This window comes from Crocodylus siamensis, chromosome 15 (assembly GCF_052110815.1).
Source record: "Crocodylus siamensis isolate JL-2025a chromosome 15, ASM5211081v1, whole genome shotgun sequence".
In the NCBI taxonomy this organism is placed as follows: Eukaryota; Metazoa; Chordata; order Crocodylia; family Crocodylidae; genus Crocodylus; species Crocodylus siamensis.
In genome coordinates, this window is record NC_143409.1 from 51,487,069 (window position 1) to 51,505,481 (window position 18,413).

Sequence of the window (18,413 nt, forward strand, 5' to 3'; positions counted from 1 at the left end):
GCCGAGCATTCCTGACAGAGTCACGCTTTCCACCCCATATCGCCCCAATCCCACTGCTCCTATGCCACATGCACCCAGCCTCCCTCTCCCCCAAGTGGCCCATTCAACCCAGTGTCTCCCTCCACATCCACTCTTGTTCCTGCTGCCACGAGACCCCCCCAGCACCCCACTGCCAGATTCCCACCCCCCGAGCACCCTCCCCCCGGGCAAGACTCCTTCCTTCCTCACCCCGGGGACCCCCACCGCCAGGCCCCTCCCGGCCTCTGCCCGTCCCCGCTGCTCTTGCCTGCCTGCTGCGTCTGCCAGGAGCGGGAGGGGAGCCTTCCTCCTCGCCCCTGCCTGGGGGGGGAGGGGCATCTCCTCCCGTCTCGTCCCCTCCCGCCGGGGTCCCGAGGCAGCGGCGGCGCCCCCACCCCGACCCGACTCGCAACAGCCACCAGGTTCCAGCCACTTCCGCCTGCTGCCGCCGGAAGCGAACCCATAGCAACCGAACGTCCCACCCCACCAGGCCCCACCCCCGCTCCTCCTCTGGCTGCACTCGCGGTGGAGCGAACCATTCGGGACGCGGGAGGGGGGAGCGGGAACCCTGCATGCAGAAAAAGCGCTAGTTTGACTTCCAGTTGATCTGCTGAGCCGCTGCCCTATTTCGTTGTGGCCTCTTTGCCCTAAAGCATTCCTCTCGCTTCGACCTTCTGACAGGTATTTGATGCTCCCTCTCCTCCCCCCACCCCTGCAAGTGGAAGGCTCTTCCGCCTCCCAGTGAAGAGCGGGGGTTGGACCGTCCAATTCTGTCCCTAATGGCGGGAGGGAGGTAAATTCACTTCATGTCTCCGACAGGAATGAGAGATTGTTTCTCCTCCCCGCGCTGTGGCGTTTCCCGCCCCTTTCACCACATCAGTGCAGGCAGGAGACGGAGGCTTTCATCATTTCTTCCCCATCCCCCCCCACTGGTGGGAATAGTCTGACCCTGGGGGCGGAGAGACGCGAGGGAGGAAAGCCCCGGCTCCACCCCCGCAGCGCTGACCCCGCCCCCTTATGGTAACCCCGCCCCCTTTCCAGGACCCCTGTTCATTCCCGACCTCCCTCGTCTGTCGTGGTCGCCCTGCTGGTCCTTGGTCTGTCTTCACCCCCTCCCCCTGCAGCCTTGCATGTGCTCATGGTTGTGCCCGCACACGTGCGTGCATGTGCATGGCTTCAGTGGGGACAGGGCAGGTCCCTAAGCCAAATCCCGTGCTACTGTCCACTGGACCCAAAGAGCATTGCCAGTCTCCAAACGCCTGTTGCCAGGTTGGCCAGGTGGGTTTCTAGCTGCCTAGCCCTATGTGTCTGCCCATTCAGGTGCTTCGCTGTATTATTATTGTTACTGTTATTGTTGTGAATGTTATCATATTGTTTTGGACACCCCCCCCACCTCCCCCCCAGCGTTAAGGCCAGAACATGCACACGCATGCACCCCTTTCTCATGTTAAGACCAGAAAGTAAGAGGCCTGACTCTTAGCCAGTGTTGTCAACTCTGCATATAATAAGTGGAATTGGACCTGTTTTGTATTTTGGTTTTTTAAAGTTGCCTTATTTTTTGGAGAATTGCAGCACCCCCACTCCCCTTGCAAATGGGTTGGGTTTGGTTTTAAAGGCAGCGTCGCTTTCTTTTCTTGCGCCCTCAGCTCTTCCGTGTGCTCTAACCATGACATCTCCTTCCTGTCATAGACCTACAGCTAGAACCCGAGAATCCTCCCAGTGCCATTGCTCCTGCCCAGTGGTTCTCAACCATTTTTTGTACCACGACCCATTTGTAAAGATCGATGATCAGTCCCAACCCTGTGCCCCTCACTCCCGACCAGCTTCCCGCCAGGCCCCCAGGGTGCAGGGCAGGGGCTGAGTGTGTGGCGTGGCAGGGTGTGGGACATGGGGGCCCCCAAGCAGCCCCTTGCAGGATGGAACTCTGCCAGCCTGCGAGGGAAAAGCCACCGTTTCCCATGGTTTCCTTCTTTTAAAGGAGAATCCATTCTTAAAGTTTGTTCGCAACCCTCTCATGTATTCTTGGGACCCAATTTTGTGTGATGACCCACAGGTTGAGAAATACTGGTATAGCAATTATGGTTATTGTCTTGTAAGTGCTCTCGTATTGTAATATATGGTTTTGGTTAATTGGAATTAAACGCAACCCCTGCCCAAAACTTCCCAGTGTTAAGACCAGAACCAGGAGACTTGATTCTCAGCTCTTCTATTTGCTCTAACCATTACAGCTCCTTCTGTCGTAGACCTAAGGACGGAACCCAGGAATCCTCTCTCCCAGTGCCATTTCACCTGCTTCCTTTGCTACCTTTCAGATGCATACAAGGAGCAATTCCCTGCTAAGTAAGCCTGTCCATCCCAAAGTGATCCGCAAGTCCTTTTCCAAGTAATGCAAAGATCACATGCTAGAAAAAAAATCCTTTGCTAAGCGCTTTCTCAGGCATGGACTTTGTTTTCTTCTAAACTGGAATGTAAATAAGATTATTCAGGCAAATACTAAAAGTCACAGTAGCAAGGGATCACGAGTTTCCATGCACCTGCATATTTCTCCACGAGCCTCGGAGATTATTGTCCAGCCCTGGCAAAAAGCTGGTTCTAGGCTTCCAGGGCATTTTTAAAGAGCTAGACTGATCTGCAGCATGGACCCGGCCTCTAGCAGAGAATTTCATTTCTGTTCCTTTTAGCTCTGCATTTATTCTGCATGTACCTCCATGCATGCGTGTTTGCTGCAGTGCATGTTTGCTACATATACAGTATTTAACAAATTTGTGGCATCTGTTTGCTGAATGTGCATATTTTGTCTGAAGGATGTACAGTCCTGCTTGCTGCTTGCATAGCACATGTGCTATGTCACATGGCAGGGAGGCTGCAGACATAGTATGAGTTTATTATCCCTATACTCTATGCTAGTTGAATGCACTATTCTTGCCAAACGCATACATGATCTGCTCACTGTATACGTAAGGCCTTTCCCCGACAAATGGAGTACCTCTTATTTGCAGTATTACTATATATATTTACTATGAATAATGTCATTTGCAGACATTGTCCATGCTTGTTATTTTTTATGTGCTGCTTCGTCAAATGGCTCGTGTTATTTACCTGCAGAGTGCGTGTTTGCCGGATTGTGCAGCAATGGGGAGAGGCCCCTGGGCTGCCAGATGGATGACCCCATTGTAGACCATTACAAGAGTGATTCAGAACCCTCTGCAGCACACTCCAGGACAATCCAGAGAGCATAACACAGAAAGCAAATATAGGTCTTCTCTGGCTTGGGCATCCTGTCAGCTTAGATCTTTTCAATAAACCATTGCTTTGATCGTAGGTACTGGCTGCTTTGCAGCTTCAAGAGCTGGGAGCTGTGTCTGCAGGCTCCAAACCTCACTAATAGGAATCACGTTGGCTTCCTATTAAGCAGAAGCGGCAAGAAATTAAGGCAGTTCTTACCCACAGCTTAGTTCTCTGCTAGTGCTCAATAGGACCCACGCCTCCTTCAAACGGCAGAAGGAGCCATGCTCCTTTTGCCAGGAGAAAGCCATTCTCTTGCAGTTACATAATGGCTTTGTGTGCAAGGCTCTGATGTCTACATGCAATGGAAGGATGCCCAGCTCTCTGCCATGACTCATCCATGTGGGCCGTCATGCTTCCTCCAGAAAAACAAATACAGGGAAGTTGGCAGCTTATTAACCAGAATGCCAAAGGTTGGATCATGGTAGTACACACATACTCCCATATAAAAGACCTTTTCTTGGGTATAAAAAAGGGAAAAAATCCTGAACTGTAATGAACTTCTAATACTTAAGAACTCATTGTCTACCTAAGTCCAGATTTTGTAGAAAAGCTGCTTCTCAGTTACAAACCTAGCCTGTCACTGCTTAGGGCAATGACACCAGTCAGCTTTAAAAGGGGAACCAACGTTAGGCTTATAAAGCAACTTTAAATGTAACCATAACAGTGGTGAATCACTCTCACAGTACTTTCGATAGACCCAAAAGGCCTGTTCTCCAGATGGGATGAGCACCCACAGCTTCTATTGACATCAGATGGAGTTGCAATTATTCAGCATGCTACAACCAGGACTTTCAATTCTCTCTTCTTGGATACCAGTGATTTCTAAAACTGTTGTCGGCTCCAGGGACTGAGCCTGGAAATTTCTGTTTGGGACCTGGCCAAATGCATAGAAGACTGAAATATCTATGCCTAATGATGCCAACAAGCATAAGGCTGTGAAGTCCCTTATTTATAAGGGGCAAATCTGCCCTGTCTTCTGCCTAGCTTCAGATTATGTAGCTAACTATCTCTTGCATAGACATTGCATAGATGGGGTTGACTGGAGGGAAGTGAAGCAGCCTGACTTAGTTTTGTTCAGGGGAAAGAAAGGGCAGCTTAGAGGGCAGAAGCACCGGGAGGGCCTTGCTCTGAAGCAGTGTAAAGGTTGAATTCCAGTGAATACCAGAGCCAGGCAGTATTTGGAAATCCTATTGAAGGTTTTGCTGAAACAAACTCTCATAAGCAGCTACAAAGAGCTTTTAAGCTTAGAAGGGATCTTGGACCCTTTTCATCATGTGAACCTAAAAGTGAATGTGTTGATGTCTCCTCTTAGCGTCAGAACAGTTAAGCTAATGAAATCTCGCTAGAGATTCTTCATTCATTTGATGTACCTGCTTTAAATGAAATCTGCAATGTGTCACAATTTCTCAGCTACTGAAAATCTGTATATGGCTTTCAAGTATGTTTGTCAGTTTATACCTGCTGAGAACCAGCCCCATGTAAGGCATAAGCTTCATCTCATGAATTGCTATTATTAATGAAAGATGAGACTTAAGGAACACAGAAATGGCAATGTAAGGTAGATTGTAAAGAAGGCAGCTTGTTTCTGCACTATTTATGTATTATCTTACAGCAATTTAAGTAGATGAAATGTCACTTTAAACACTCCAAGAAAAAGCAAAAGCTCAAAAACCTTAACTCTGGCTCAGAAGACAGCTTTCAGCGAACATGTTACTTCTCTTTCTGAGTTCTGTAATCTTACGATTGAAATACTGAGAACATTAGAGGTGGTGTAACTTTTATTTGCAAATACCATTAAGTGATTTTAGGTCACTACTTATTAATTATAGAGAAAATGGGGATACCTGCAGGGATTGTATATGACTGCTTGATAATTTATGCGAAAAATGGCAAAAATTAGGGGTAAAGTTAGTTTCAGAGAATTTAACAGCTCCATTTACCTCTTACATAATCTAGAGTGAGGATTCAGAACAGTTTTTTTTTTCTCCACAAAAAATCAAGAAGAGGCTCAAGTTTGAATGGAACCAGGAAAAATCCAGAAACTTAGGGAACTTTTTATCCACATTCAAATTAAATAGAGATGGAATACCATTTTGGGGTTTAGATCAATATTCAATACTGAGAGTAATATCTGAAAGATTTTGTACCTGTGTGTGCATGTGTGTTACCTTTGCTTGATGGCTACCAGCACTGGGAGATGATTTCCAGGCTCCCATCTCCTTCGTGTAAAGCCAGCTTCCTGTACGGGCAGAACCTTAAAGGCCGCACATTATCTACCGGCCTGCCTTGGCCTTCCTGTCTCTTAAGATTCATAACTGCAGAGATGGGTGACCCCCATTTTTCCCAGTTCCAGAGCAGGCGGTGGGGAGATTGCACAGTATCTGGACCATGGTCCCAGGCTGGCTGTGGCTGGTGGCTAGAAGAGGGCAAACAGCTGCACCCAGGTCTATGGAGCCCCGCTATGGCTTGTTGTATGCAGCTGCACCCAGGTCCATGGAGCCCCGGTATGGCTTGTTGTATGCAGCTGCACCCAGGTCCATGGAGCCCCGGTATGGCTTGTTGTATGCACGCACTTGCCACTGGCAATGAGCTGTGCTGGGGGTCTGTGGACCTCGGTGCAGCTGCTTGCAGCTTTGCGGCTGCCTGCCATAGCCAGCCTGGGACCATGTCCAGCTTGGGATGGCCTGAAACCATGGATTAATTACCCTGGGAAGTCTGGGAAGCCATTAATCCATGCTTAATAATATCCGAATTAATGGTTTCCCCAGGCTTAATCAGGGTAATTTAGCTGTGGTTTTGGGCCATCTGGAAAAATGTGTGAAGGGGTGAGACTGCGGGGACCCCTAGATTAATCAGAGGTGGGGAGGGGATGGTTCAGCCAGTGAAAGTGGCAGCTGGCTCCAGGATCTGCCTGCAAAATTGGCTGGCCAGACACTCTTGCAGCAGCTAGTCAGCAGCCGTGAGCTACCATGGGGTGAAGCCAGCAAGCCTAATCAGAAAGGAGCTGTGAGCAGCTGGGGAGGTTACCTGGCTGGAAACAGAAAGGGTCTGGGATATATAGGCCCAGGACTGAACCACAGTGGTTATTTTGACCCTGTTGGAGGGGAAAGAGCTCTGAAGCTGGGAGCCTGCAGAAATCTGCCAGGAGGTCTCTGGAGCTGATGGGGGCCCTGCAGGTATGGCAGGGATGTATGTGAACAGAGTGGGGTAGTTTGTGTTGCAGCTGTTCGGCTTATGATTTTTGTTTATAGCTTAAACCGGTGGACCGGGTGGGCATCAAAAGAGGGGGTATGGAGGTCCCAGAGGGCCACGGAGGCATGAGCTTGCTGAAGCTGGGTACAAGCTTCAGTTTTGCCAAGAGGGCAAGACTCAGGGCCAACGGCCCACCAGTAGAGAAAGCAACAGAGATAGACAGGGCCAAGGACCCAGTCCCTATAAGAGGCAAAGTTGGGGTCAAGGACCCACAGTTCATGATGGGCAGAGAAAGGGCTAGAGAGCCACAGCCCAGAGAGACAGTGTTTGGAGGCCAGAGGGACCATGAGTCTGTGAAGGGTGGAGGTACGAGCCCAAGAGGGTGAGACAAGGGTCGGAGCCTGAGAAGCCAGGCCTGGTGCGGTGGGTCAAGGCCAAAGGGACCAGCCAGAGAAGTGGGGTTGGAAGCTGAGAAGTCCAAGGACCCAACAAGGGAGTGGAGGTCTAAGGCAGCCTGGTGGCATGGGGCAAGGTGCTCACTTAAGTATGACTGGAAGCACCCTCAAGGCATGGGCATGGCTGTAGGGGAAGTTCGGAGCCTGTGATTAGCCCCTAAGGCAATTGATGTCCTAGGGGACATGTATGAGCCTGGTTGGTATATTATGTGTGAAGTCTGCAGTGAGTCCCAAATGATCTGAGGAGATGTGCGGGCAGGGGACCAGCATAAAGCTTGCTTTAGGGCCCTGGGACAGCCTCCCTTTCTAAATTTTATTAAGAGCATCAAGGCATGGCAGGTTAGAGCAGAGGCAACGCATAGTGTGGTGGTGCATCCCCTACCAAAATGCGCTGTCGACGCTGGTGGCAACACCTGCAGGTGGTTGCTGCTCGCCAACCTTGCTGCCAACACTGCCAGCAGTGTCTGTGGGCAGTCTGTGATCCCTGCTGGCCACTGCTGATGCTGCTGGCAGTGTCTGCGGGTGGTTGCCAACCCCTGGTCAGCACTTGCCTCTCACCAACTCCACCACCGACAGTGCTGGCGGCATCTGTGGGAGCTCTCCTGCTTACCACTGCTGTGCTCCCGCCACCACCATGCCCTGCAAGGTGCTGAGCTCACATGCCGTTCATGGGTAAGGGTAGATGGGGGTATCTAAAGCCACATCAGAAGAGGAGCAGAGAGTAACCATGAACGGGGTGCCATGGCTGCTGCTGGGGCACCTATCCTATTACATCATGTCACCATAACTTCATTGATACTTGATTCCAAGATAAATTAAAGCTAGATTTTGTGTGTACAATGAGGATATACCCTGAAAGATGGAGGAGTTCAGGAAAACATTTTCAAAAATATATAGGCATACAAGATTGTTAGCAGTATTTACAATATCACCTATGCAATTTAAATGTGTACAGATCCCATTAACAATCATACTAAATGACTATCTGAATTAGCTGCCAACCTGTCTTGAAAATCTACCTCCTAACCCCTGTAATCTACATCAGTGCTCTTCCACCTCCAGAACGGTGTTCACCCTCATTGTTTTGAAGCATCCGTGCATCCTTCACAAAGAAACTTCTTCCATAGCTCCTCACTAGAGACCCACACACAAATCCCCCTCTCAGGCGTACTCTGAGTCTACACTTAACAAGAGGACCCAAAGCTCCCCATTTAGATCATGGCCTCATTCTGCCAGATGCTTCACAAACACAGGAAGAGACATTCCCTGCATCAAGCTGAGATCAGAGCCTCCCTGTACTGGGTGCTGCACAGAGACATATGGGACTGCCCATAAAGAGCACTGTACGCTGGCAAAGGATGAAAGGCACAGAAAGGGAGGTGGTGTGATTTACATGAAGTCATAAAGGAGGCCCATAGCTGTACTTCCTCTTCCTAGCCCCAACACTAACTCTTACTCAAATTGTCCTAGCTTGCTTGGATAGGGCTTCATTGGGGGGTGGAAAGATGGTAGTAAGAGCAGCTATGTTTGCTAAGCCTGCAACTGAAGTGGATTGGAGGTAGAACTGCTTTCCCAGAGTATAGACCAGGGAGTCTCAACTGGGGAGCCTTGAGAACCTTTCAAGGATGCCATGGGGTGTCGCCCGGTGTTAGGAATATTAGACGTGCAAATATGATTGCAAAATAAACCCAGAGATCTCCAATCCTGAATCCATAGTGTCATAACACTCTGACCCATTATTGTCTTTCTGAATTCTTTGCAATTGAGAATTGCTCTATTATTTTTCGATAGTCAAAGAGTGAGTGAAAACTAAGTGCTAACATTTTCAGAGGGACATCGCAAGTCTGTCAAGGGGTGCCTTGAGTGCAGAAAAAATTGGACAAGTCTGTTAAACTAGTTTAAATCTGCCTGGAATGGTTCAAAAGTGGACCCCACTTCTCTGGCTGGTCAAAAACCCTCATCACGTTTATAGGCTCAGCAGTGCTATGCTCGCTAGCACCATGGCCAAAAGGGACTTGGGGGTCATGATTGACCACAAGATGAACATGATCCATCGATGCGATGTTGCAGCTGGTAAAGCAAACAAAACTCTGGCTTGCATCCATAGATGCTTCTCAAGTAAAACTCAGGATGTCATCCTCCCGCTGTACTTGGCCTTGGTGAGACTGCAGCTGGAGTACTGCATCAGTTCTGGGCTCCACAATTTAAAAAGGATGTGGAGAAGCTTGAGAGAGTCCCGAGGAGAGCCACGCCATGATTCCAGGGCAGGAGAACAGGCCTTATGATGAGAGGCTGAAAGGCATGGGACTCTTCAGCCTGGAAAAGTGCAGGCTCAGCAGTGACCTAGTGGCTGCCTATAAGTACATAAGGGATGTACATCAGGATCTGGAGGAATGCCTGTTCACCAGAGTGCCCTAAGGGCTGGCAAGGTCCAATGGTCACAAACTCCTCCAAGATTGTTTTAAGCTGGACATAAGGAAAAACTTCTTTACTGTTCGAGCCCCCAAGGCCTGGAATAGACTCCCTCCCGAGGTGGTGCAAGCACTTACTCTGGACTCTAAAGAAACATTTGGATGCTTATGTTGCTGGGATCCTTTGACCCCAGCTGACTTCCTGCCCTTAGGGCAGGAGACTGAACTCGAAGATCTCCCAAGGTCTCTTCCAGCCCTAATGTCTATGAAATCTATGAACTATTTAGTTGGTCTAATAAAAGATATCACACCTACTAAAGAACCTTGTCTGCCTTATTTTCCAGGTCCACTTTAGAACCATTCCAGGCAGATTTAAATTAGTTTAACAGACTTGTCCAATTTTTTCTGTGCTCCAGGCACCCCTTGACAGACTTGCGATGTCCCTCTGAAAATGTTAGCGCTTACAGTTTCGTAGTTTCTAGGGTTGGAAGGGACCTGAGTAGATCATCTAGTCCTACCCCCTGCCATGGCAGGAAAGATTACTGTGGTCAAACGACCCCAGCAAGGTGTTCATCTAACCTCCTCTTAAAGACCCCCAGTGGGCAGTCGTCTGGGCATCTCCTATAGCATTGCTTCTCCCCCTTCCTCCCCTAAGGGCGCTTACAGAAGTTATTGATCATGCTGTAACTTTAAGCACTTTACACAAAGCATTTAAAGGAACAGTGGCATCGAAAGTCAACAGATGTTCAGGGTTTGCTGGGGGCTCTGAGCCTCCATCCACTGGCTGAGGCCAGGAGGCAGGCAGTTCTGTAACCTGCTCTGGGAGGTTGATAGCGGGGCCAGCTGGTGTCTCTGGGCTCGGTCCCTTGCCCACCTGGAGGCACCAGCAGCTGGTTGGGCTCCCAGAGTCTCTTTCAGGGAGAGGACCCCTTGAGCGATGACATCTGGCACTGGGGACCCTCTCCCTGGGGGTGGGGATGCTGGCCAGGGCCTCCCTGGGCTGTGCTCTTGGCGGCGCAAGAAGGAGACTCTGCCTCCTCCCTGTGGCAAACCAGGGGCATGACATGTAACCCTCGCAGCAATAAAAGCTGCCTATGGCAGTCTAATTTAGAATCCCTTCACTTCTTACCTGATTGAACAAGGGTTACTTTTCCATGCAATTGGCCATTTTCAAAGCACTCTGCAGCTGTTCATGTGCATTATGGCATGGCTGCAGAGCACTTTCAGGGGTCACATCGCATGAAAATTGTCACTTCTGTCTGCACCCTAACTGGCTGCTCTTGTATATGGTCAGAACTCGACTGCCGTTCCCCCCAACACTTTTGCTGACACTTGTTATCAGTGAGCTCCCTTGCACTGTTTATTCAGTAAAATCTATCTTTCTGACAACCAGCTTTGTTCTCTTTCTTCTTAAAACTCCATCCCCTCATCATTCCCCCAGTCTCTGGGAATGCAAAAGTATGTTTCCAAGCACACACATGCAACCAAGTCAGACAAGCATGCTGCAGAGTTTGGCCAAGGCCCGGTTACTGACCCTTACTGGACTCATGTTTAGGAGAAAAGGGAAAGCAAACAAAATGAAAATGCCTCCAGTCACAGGTGACCTACCCCTGAAACTCCCAATGCATGAGTACAAACACTCCCTGACACACTTGTCCACTGCAAGGTATGCTGGATGGGTGCTCACTTGCACCCCCTCTGAAAAAGCTGTCAGCTGCAGCAGCCTCCTGGGGATACTGGGGTTGTCCCTCCACTGAGCTCATTTCAATCCAGACACACATCAACTTGCAGACTGTAAAAACTGCCAGGCACTACTGAGCTGGGCTGGAAATAATGACCTAGAGCAGAAAATACAAGTTTCTCATTCTTCAGACCAGGTTAGAACCATACCTCAACTGGAGGAGTGGGCTCTCTATCCCATTTGGCCGCAACTCCAGCCAGGCAGTCCCTTTTCATTGTTCTGGCTTATGTCCTCTGCATCCAGAACTGCTTTCCTATTATTCTTCTTAGGGCCCCATGCACGTCCTTGTTCCTCAGTGTATAGATCAGGGGGTTCAGCATTGGGGTGATGAGACCATAGCAAAGTGAAACCAACTTGCTCTGGTTACGGGGTTTGTGGAATGGGGGCTGCATGTACATATAGGTGGCCGTGCCATAGAAAAGTGATACCACCATTAAGTGGGACGTGCAGGTATTAAAGGCCTTGCGCCTGCCCTCAGCTGAGCGGATCCTCATTACAGCAGCCCCAATATGGCCATAGGAGACTAGGATAAGGCCCAGAGGCATTGGTAACAACACCACAGAGGCGACAAGCCGCCCAATCTCATTGATGGAGGTATCGGCACAGGCCAGTTTGAGCAGAGCTGGCACCTCACAAAAGAAGTGGTCAACCCGGTTCCGTCCACATAAGGGCACCCGCAGCAAGAGGCTAGTCTGCACAAGGGAATTGGTGAGGCCACTTAGCCAGGAGGCAGATGCCATCAGCCAGCAGAGGCGGTGGTTCATGATGCTGGTGTAGCGCAGGGGCTGGCAGACGGCTGCATATCGGTCATAGGCCATGACTGCCAGCAGGACACACTCGATGGACCCCAGGCCAAGGAAGACGAAGAGCTGCGCCACGCAGCCGGCCCAGGAGATGGTCTTGAGAGTGCTCCGGAAGTTCATCAGCATCTGAGGCACAGTGCTGGTGGTGTAACAGATATCCAGGAGAGAGAGATTGCTGAGGAAGAAGTACATGGGGGTATGGAGACTAGGATCCAATCGTGAAACCACAATAATGGCCAGGTTCCCCAGCAATGTCACGATGTAGGTTATGAGAAAGACCACAAAGAGCAACTTCTCCAGGTACGGCTTGTCAGAAAGCCCCAGCAGGATGAACACTCCCTGGGAGCTCCCATTGCCTCTTTCTTCCTGCTGGGAGAAAGGACAAAGGTAAGGATGAAAGGAGCAGCTAGAGAGAGGAAGGGAAAAATTCACTGACAGCGCTGTGTTTACTCGGAAGGGATCGTTCCTACTTGTGGCATTTTATAGACTGTCAGGCCCACTTGGTGCGAGCGGTGGGATCTCTGTGCTGAGGGATAGTTTTGTTACAGAAAAGTGGATCATAGAATAAGAGTTGTCACAGATCTCAGGGGTCATCTACGGCACATACCATATCGACGCACGTGTAAGTTGAGGTGCCCGCCCTCAATTCAGTATGGAGTGAAAAACTTCTTGTCTGAGACTCAAGTACAGGCCAGGCAAACTGCTGTGGCTGTGGATGGGGTCAGCGTGGCTCCTGTGGCAGGTAGGGGGTGCATGGGAGAGTGTGGGGAAGGGTGTATGTTGTGTGTGGGTGTGCTTGGGGATAAGAGTGGCAGGGAGGCAGGCATGGAGGGGATATGAGGGGGACAAGGGGCTGGGGCAGGCTGCCTGTCCCCTAGTCACTGCTTCCGCTGCCACTACTTTTCTCTGTGACAGTGGTGGGAGGGATGAATTTGAGAAGACCCTCCATAATTAGATTCTAGCCTAGAAAATTAAAACAAATTTATAACTTTCCATGTCTACAATCTAATAATTGGGGGTCATCTTAAATTCAGGGCTGTCTTAGATTCAAGTAAATACAGTAATAGGAAAATGGGATCTATATGCCTGAGAATGGATAGCTCATAGATAAATGAATTTGAGTTTATTGATGGTAGACTAGGACACACATGGGGAAAAAGGAATTTCATAAATGCTAGGATCACAGATTCGTAGATGCTGGGGTTGGAAGGGACCTCAACAGATCATCGAGTCCGATCCCCTGAGTAGGCAGGAAAGAGCGCTGGGGTCAGATGACCCCAGCCAGATGCCCATCCCAATTCTATGAATTTGTCATAGAAATATGGATACTTACACTTTACGCTGTTTGAGAAAGGGGCTCTTCTGCATAGATCCTAACCGACTGAGATTATGAGAAGCCTCAGCCCTAAACCACAATTATAACAACAAGTGTCAATGAATGCGTTTCTCAAGGGTGAACAAGCGCAGAGTGTCAGAGGCATGTTGGCACTGTAGAGCCTAACTGCTAGGCCCCTTGCCTCAGAGGAGAGTCCTTAATTTGTTTGTACTATTTATATGCTGTCCTTCCCAACGAAGGCTCAGGATGGTTCCCCTCACTCCCCACCCACAGCCTCCCAGACCCTGCTTGTGCTTCTCACTCCCCCGCATAGCCCCCCAGCCCAGCTGGGGCCCCTTGTCCCCCACCCACAGCTCCTGCCCCCCCAGCCCTGGTGGAGGGCCCCTCGGCTGCCAGGGCTATAGGGCCTGGGTCTCTGACACAAGGCAGAGGCTGCTGCAGTGGTGCAGAGCACATCGGCGCCTCCCTGCTACTGGCTGCAGCAGGGTTGGGCAGAGAGGACCAGCTCCCTGCTGCGGCACATATGCCCCAGGGGAAGGAGGGACCCATGTCCCCCAAATCTGTGCATGGGGTGGGGGTGGGGTGGGTGCATGCTGAGGCTCTGGTTCCTGCCCTGCTGCCCTCATTTGGGGTCTCCACAGCCTGGTGAGTGTGACCGAGTGCTACAGGGCAGAGCACAGCCGTTCAGGAAAGTTGCTTGCTGCTGCAAGCTCCACAATGCCCTGGTGACACATCTCCCGCATACACGGCAGCGGTGAGGGCAAGCACCCCATACTGCTGCCCGCAGCGCTCCCGTGTGTGCAGGGGACACATCTCCAAGGAAGCGCGGAGCTCGCAGCGGCAAGCAGCTTTCCTGTGTGGCCCTGTCTTCTAACTCATGGCACTTTCTATGAATCGCCATGAGTTAGCTCTGGGAGCTGCACTTCTGTCTAGACCCAGGGGCTCCTTGGGGATGGGTAAGGGGCGCAGGGGGCAGAAGCAGTACTTGTAGCCCTCAGAGGAGCAGTCACAGGTACTGCTGGAGTAGCTGGAGCTGTCAGAGGGTGCCAGGCAGTGGAGGACAGCATTTACCCGTAATGGGATTTCATGGTGCACTTTTGTTGCCCTTTTGGCTCTCAGCCTTTGTGAATCACTGAGCTATACCAACAACATTATTCTCACTTGGCAACACATGGTCATTCGCAGCTAATGCACTAAATGTATTGGTGCCTCTGCCTCCCAGGTGACTCAGTTGTCTTCTGATGGCCAGCCCAAGGCCGGTTTCACACTCTGGTTCACTAGGGCACTTGCCTGTATTCACTTGCCACATCTTGATCTTGATAATAAATGTGGGATACAGCCCTCAGAATACCAGCGTGATACTTTAGGGTACTTGTACATGAGATGGGGGTTTAATCCTCAGGGTTTTATTCTTACAGTTTACAGTCTATTGTTTCAACTTTTCAGTCACATTATGGTGAGGGGCCCAATCCTTTTTAAATTTTCCCCACTTGGGCAGCCTGCTAGCAGGCTGGGTGCTGCCTCAGCTCAGAGGCAGCACTCATCTCAATTTAAGCTGGGGCAGCACCCGGCCTACTAGGAGCCCACCCGGGCCCCGCTGCTGTGGAGAGCAGGGCCAGGGCTCCCCACAGCTCAGGGACTGCTCAGGCCACTGGCTGCTTGCCCCTCAGCCATGGGAGCAGTGGATAGGCTCCTCCTCCAGAAAAGAAAAAAAGGATCAGGCCCCTCGCCACTTCTGCCTTCAGCAGGTCTCTGTGGGTGGCAGAACGTGTGGGGCTGCCTGAGAATGGGCTGGCTTGCCCATGGGGCAGCACGAAGATGGCAGAAGGGCAGCTGGGTGTGCTGGCAGCCAGAGAAGGCATCAGGGATGGTGCGTAGGGTGCTGGATGTCCGCATGGGCTATTAGCTGGCTGGGTGCTGCCCTAACTCAGAGGCACCTGGTCTAATGTTTCCCTCAGCCCACCCAGACTTTGTCAGGTACATTGTCCCCGCCATGTTCTCTGGCTGGGAGCACACCCAGCCGCTTTCCTCCCACCTCCCTGCACTGCCCCAGGGGCAAGCTAGGTATGCTGGCACCTGGAGAAGGCAGAAGGGACCACAGGATGCTGAAAGTCCGAGTGGGCTTGAGGAAGGATTGGATTGGGCACCTCTGAGCTGGGGCAGCACCTGACCAGCTAGTAGCTTGCTTGGGTGGTCCCATGCCCCATCCCCACCACCTTCTCCAGCCTTAGCACACTCAGCCACCATCCTGCCACCTTCTTGCACTGCCCCAGCTGCAAGCCTGGGTGACCCCAGGCATCCTGCTTGCCGCAAGAGCCTGCTGAAGGCAGAAGTGTTGAGGGGCCCGATCCTTTTATTCTGTGGAGCATGCCTGCCTCTCCTGCAGCTGGGAGGTGAGCAGACAGCTGCATCGTAATTTGTAATGTTGCAAACTAAACTATGTTGGGATGTAGTTGTAACCAAGCAGACAGATTTAAACCCCCCAAACTGGTACACGTGTAAAGTGTGCCGCCATTAAGTCACACAAATGACATGTTCATCACATGTACGTTGTGATGACTGTCACATGTTCAAGCGCCCTTAGGTGCCTATTTATCATTGAGCCACCTCTCTATGACCCAGACTTTGTTAAAGTCTGACTGTTTGGAGAATGTCTCTCCCCTAAAATTGGCTCAGCCCTTCTCCTTTGCATCTTGTCCCCGAGCAAGTTTAGTCTCTCTCCTGCACTTTCAGTCTGCTTTAGGCTTAGCCCCTAGGCCAGGTGTCTTACCTCTGAGCAAGCTCTTATTTCTGTATGTCTAGGACCTGTCAGTAAAATAAAAATGATTAACTTAGAGCAGTGACGCTCAGCCTCCTGGCCCTGGGGACCAGGTGGCAGAGGCAGGGTGGATCCAGAGGCCAGAACCTCTGGGGTTGGCATGTTGGATCCAGCTGTGAAGTGACCCCTTTGGCACCAGATCAAACCCTGTGCACAGTGGATATGGCTGTGGGACAACCTGCACATGTAAAATCTGACCCATGTGCTGGAGAAACGCTATGTACCCAAGGTCTAGCCATGTGCCCAGAATGACCCCACACATACCAGATCCGACCCCTCGCACTAGAATGACTCTGCATGTCGCACCGTGTTATCCCACCTGTGGAGCTGCCCACGGCTTCGGATGCTTAATGGCAGGGGAGTGGTGGCAGCTTTAATTGCTGTGGCCTCCAGAGCCATGGCGATTTATGCTCCCACTGTTCCCCCACCTGCAAATCGACACCTGCAGGCTGGACGACGTGGCCCCGTGGGCTGCATTCAGCCTTCAGGCCAGAGGCTGAGCATCACTGATTTGGGGTTAAATCTTGGATGACACATTACCGCACAAACATTAGAACCAAAGAGAATTTGTCACATGAGCTAATTTCAGTGACCAACAGGTATCTCAAGAGACTTCAGCAGAAACACACATCTCAGTATGTAGCTTCATCCTCTGAGCCTTGAAGACGACATAATTTGTATATTCCCCTGAGATTTTTTTAGTTACTCATAATTAACTACCATGCATCTCCATAGTAATTTTTGGGGTCATCATAGAAACAGTGTATGGCATTAAGGAAGTTTATAGTATACAATAGAGCTGTAGTTCCCTCCCTAAATAGGAAATGGTTTCTAGAATAAATATTTCTTCTGCCCTCAGTAACATCACAAAGCAACGAGCTCCACGCATGTTAAAAATATTTTAACATATTTGTATTATATTTGTTGTCTTTAAGCATATGGTTGTCATGCCTGAATTATCAATCATTCTCAATGACTTACTAATCATTTTTATGGCAGCACCTTAGTGGCCATAGTTTAATGCTGTTGCATGAATTTCAGAGAATTCACTACCTGTTTTTATTATCATGCAGAACCAGAATCAAAACACAAGGACATTTTAACATTGATATTTTGCAGGTAATTCTTGATGCCAGAGCTAAGCTGATCTCCAGGAAAGTCCAGTTCTATCAACTGCATGTGGATGCTGCATATTAGTTTGCTCCTCAGCGCTATACAGGAAAATATTATACAAACTGGGAGTTCCTAAAATTCAAAGATTGTAAAAGTTCTCCTAGCTAGAAAAGAAATAACATTTTGCATAGGGGAGGTAGAGAGTGGAAGTGTTTTCCCCTCAGCCTGAAGAAGAGTATAGAGACCTGAAAGCTTGCAAAGAAAAAACATTTTTCCTATTATTTAGTTGATCTAATAAAAGATACTTGTCTCTGATCCAAGAGTTTTGTTTGTCTGTATTAGACCAACACAGCTATAATATATATCCCTGCAACCGTCTTTAATGCATTTATCCTCTCAAAGCCCCTGTAAGGCATGGGGGTGCTGTTATCCCCATTTAAAAGAGCTAAAAAGCAACTGGACAAACTCCCAAGCTTCTGGACTCTCTGAGCAATACTTACTGTCCTCCTGAACAAATGGTTGGAAAGAAAAGCCTCTGGACTCACCTCCATTTGCTGCCTGCTGGCTACCTGGCTGGTTCCTGGCAACTAGGATGCTCCAGTTGCAGCGCAGTCTGGCTTGTGGTGCCTGCTGCCCTGTTCTGACAGCCCAAGTCTGCTTTGGCACGGAGGGAAATGCAATTTGGAGTGGTCCAGCTCAATTTCGAAGGGTCTTTTTGGCAGGCAGGGATAAAATCCAATCTTGAGCCCTTCCTGTGTGCCAGCACTGCCTCTGCCTGACTCTGGGACGCTGCCTCAGCTGGCGCTTTGCTTCAGGAGAGTCTCACAGAGATGGGAGTGGGGCAGCTGTGGTGGTTGAACAGATATTCATAACCTGCATCTTACAGCTATGGGATCCATCAATCTGGCTCAGCGTGCGAGAGAGGGGAAGAGTTAGCTTGAGGGAGAGGGTTCGAAAGACAGACGTGATGGAAGAGATGTATGCTTGAGGTGGACGGATGGAGAAAGGAGAGAGAAAGGGAAGGATGCATGTGTGCAAGGGCAAGCCAGCAACCTATGCAGCCAACTCCTCTGGTCTCTGTTCCTAGTTCCCCTCCTGCTCTTGTGTCCCTCTGCTGATTAGGGCCGGGTATGCCTTTTATCTGGGCAGGTTCAGGTCTGACATCCAGCTGAATGAGTGCACATCTCTGAGTGCAGGAGGCTTTTCCTCACACCCCGCAGCACCCCACCCCCAGTTCC

At 50.1% G+C, this 18,413-nt stretch overlaps 1 protein-coding gene and 1 long non-coding RNA gene across 2 annotated transcripts; one reads left to right on the forward strand and one right to left on the reverse strand.

Annotated features, from left to right (window-relative positions):
* The first annotated feature begins 560 nt into the window (after positions 1-560).
* LOC149852773 (uncharacterized) lies at positions 561-17,410 on the forward strand. Its single transcript, XR_016439436.1, has 3 exons — positions 561-699; positions 2,247-2,358; positions 17,182-17,410. It is a non-coding gene; the product is annotated as an uncharacterized LOC149852773 (long non-coding RNA).
* LOC149852774 (olfactory receptor 2B8-like) lies at positions 11,330-16,461 on the reverse strand. Its single transcript, XM_090029494.1, has 2 exons — positions 16,369-16,461; positions 11,330-12,274 (listed from the first exon to the last, which is right to left on the reverse strand). The coding sequence occupies exons 1-2, from the start codon at positions 16,459-16,461 to the stop codon at positions 11,330-11,332; spliced, it is 1,038 nt and encodes a 345-aa protein (XP_089885620.1).
* Positions 17,411-18,413: the final 1,003 nt, after the last annotated feature.

What these genes read in the sequence shown, in the direction of transcription:
- LOC149852774 (XM_090029494.1), bottom strand. Translation starts at nt 16,461, where the DNA reads ATGGCTCTGGAGGCCACAGCAATTAAAGCTGCCACCACTCCCCTGCCA. An exon ending in TCCACAGGTGGGATAACACG is followed by an intron (nt 12,275 to 16,368) that starts GTGCGACATGCA and finishes TTCTCCCAGCAG; the next exon opens with GAAGAAAGAGGCAATGGGAG.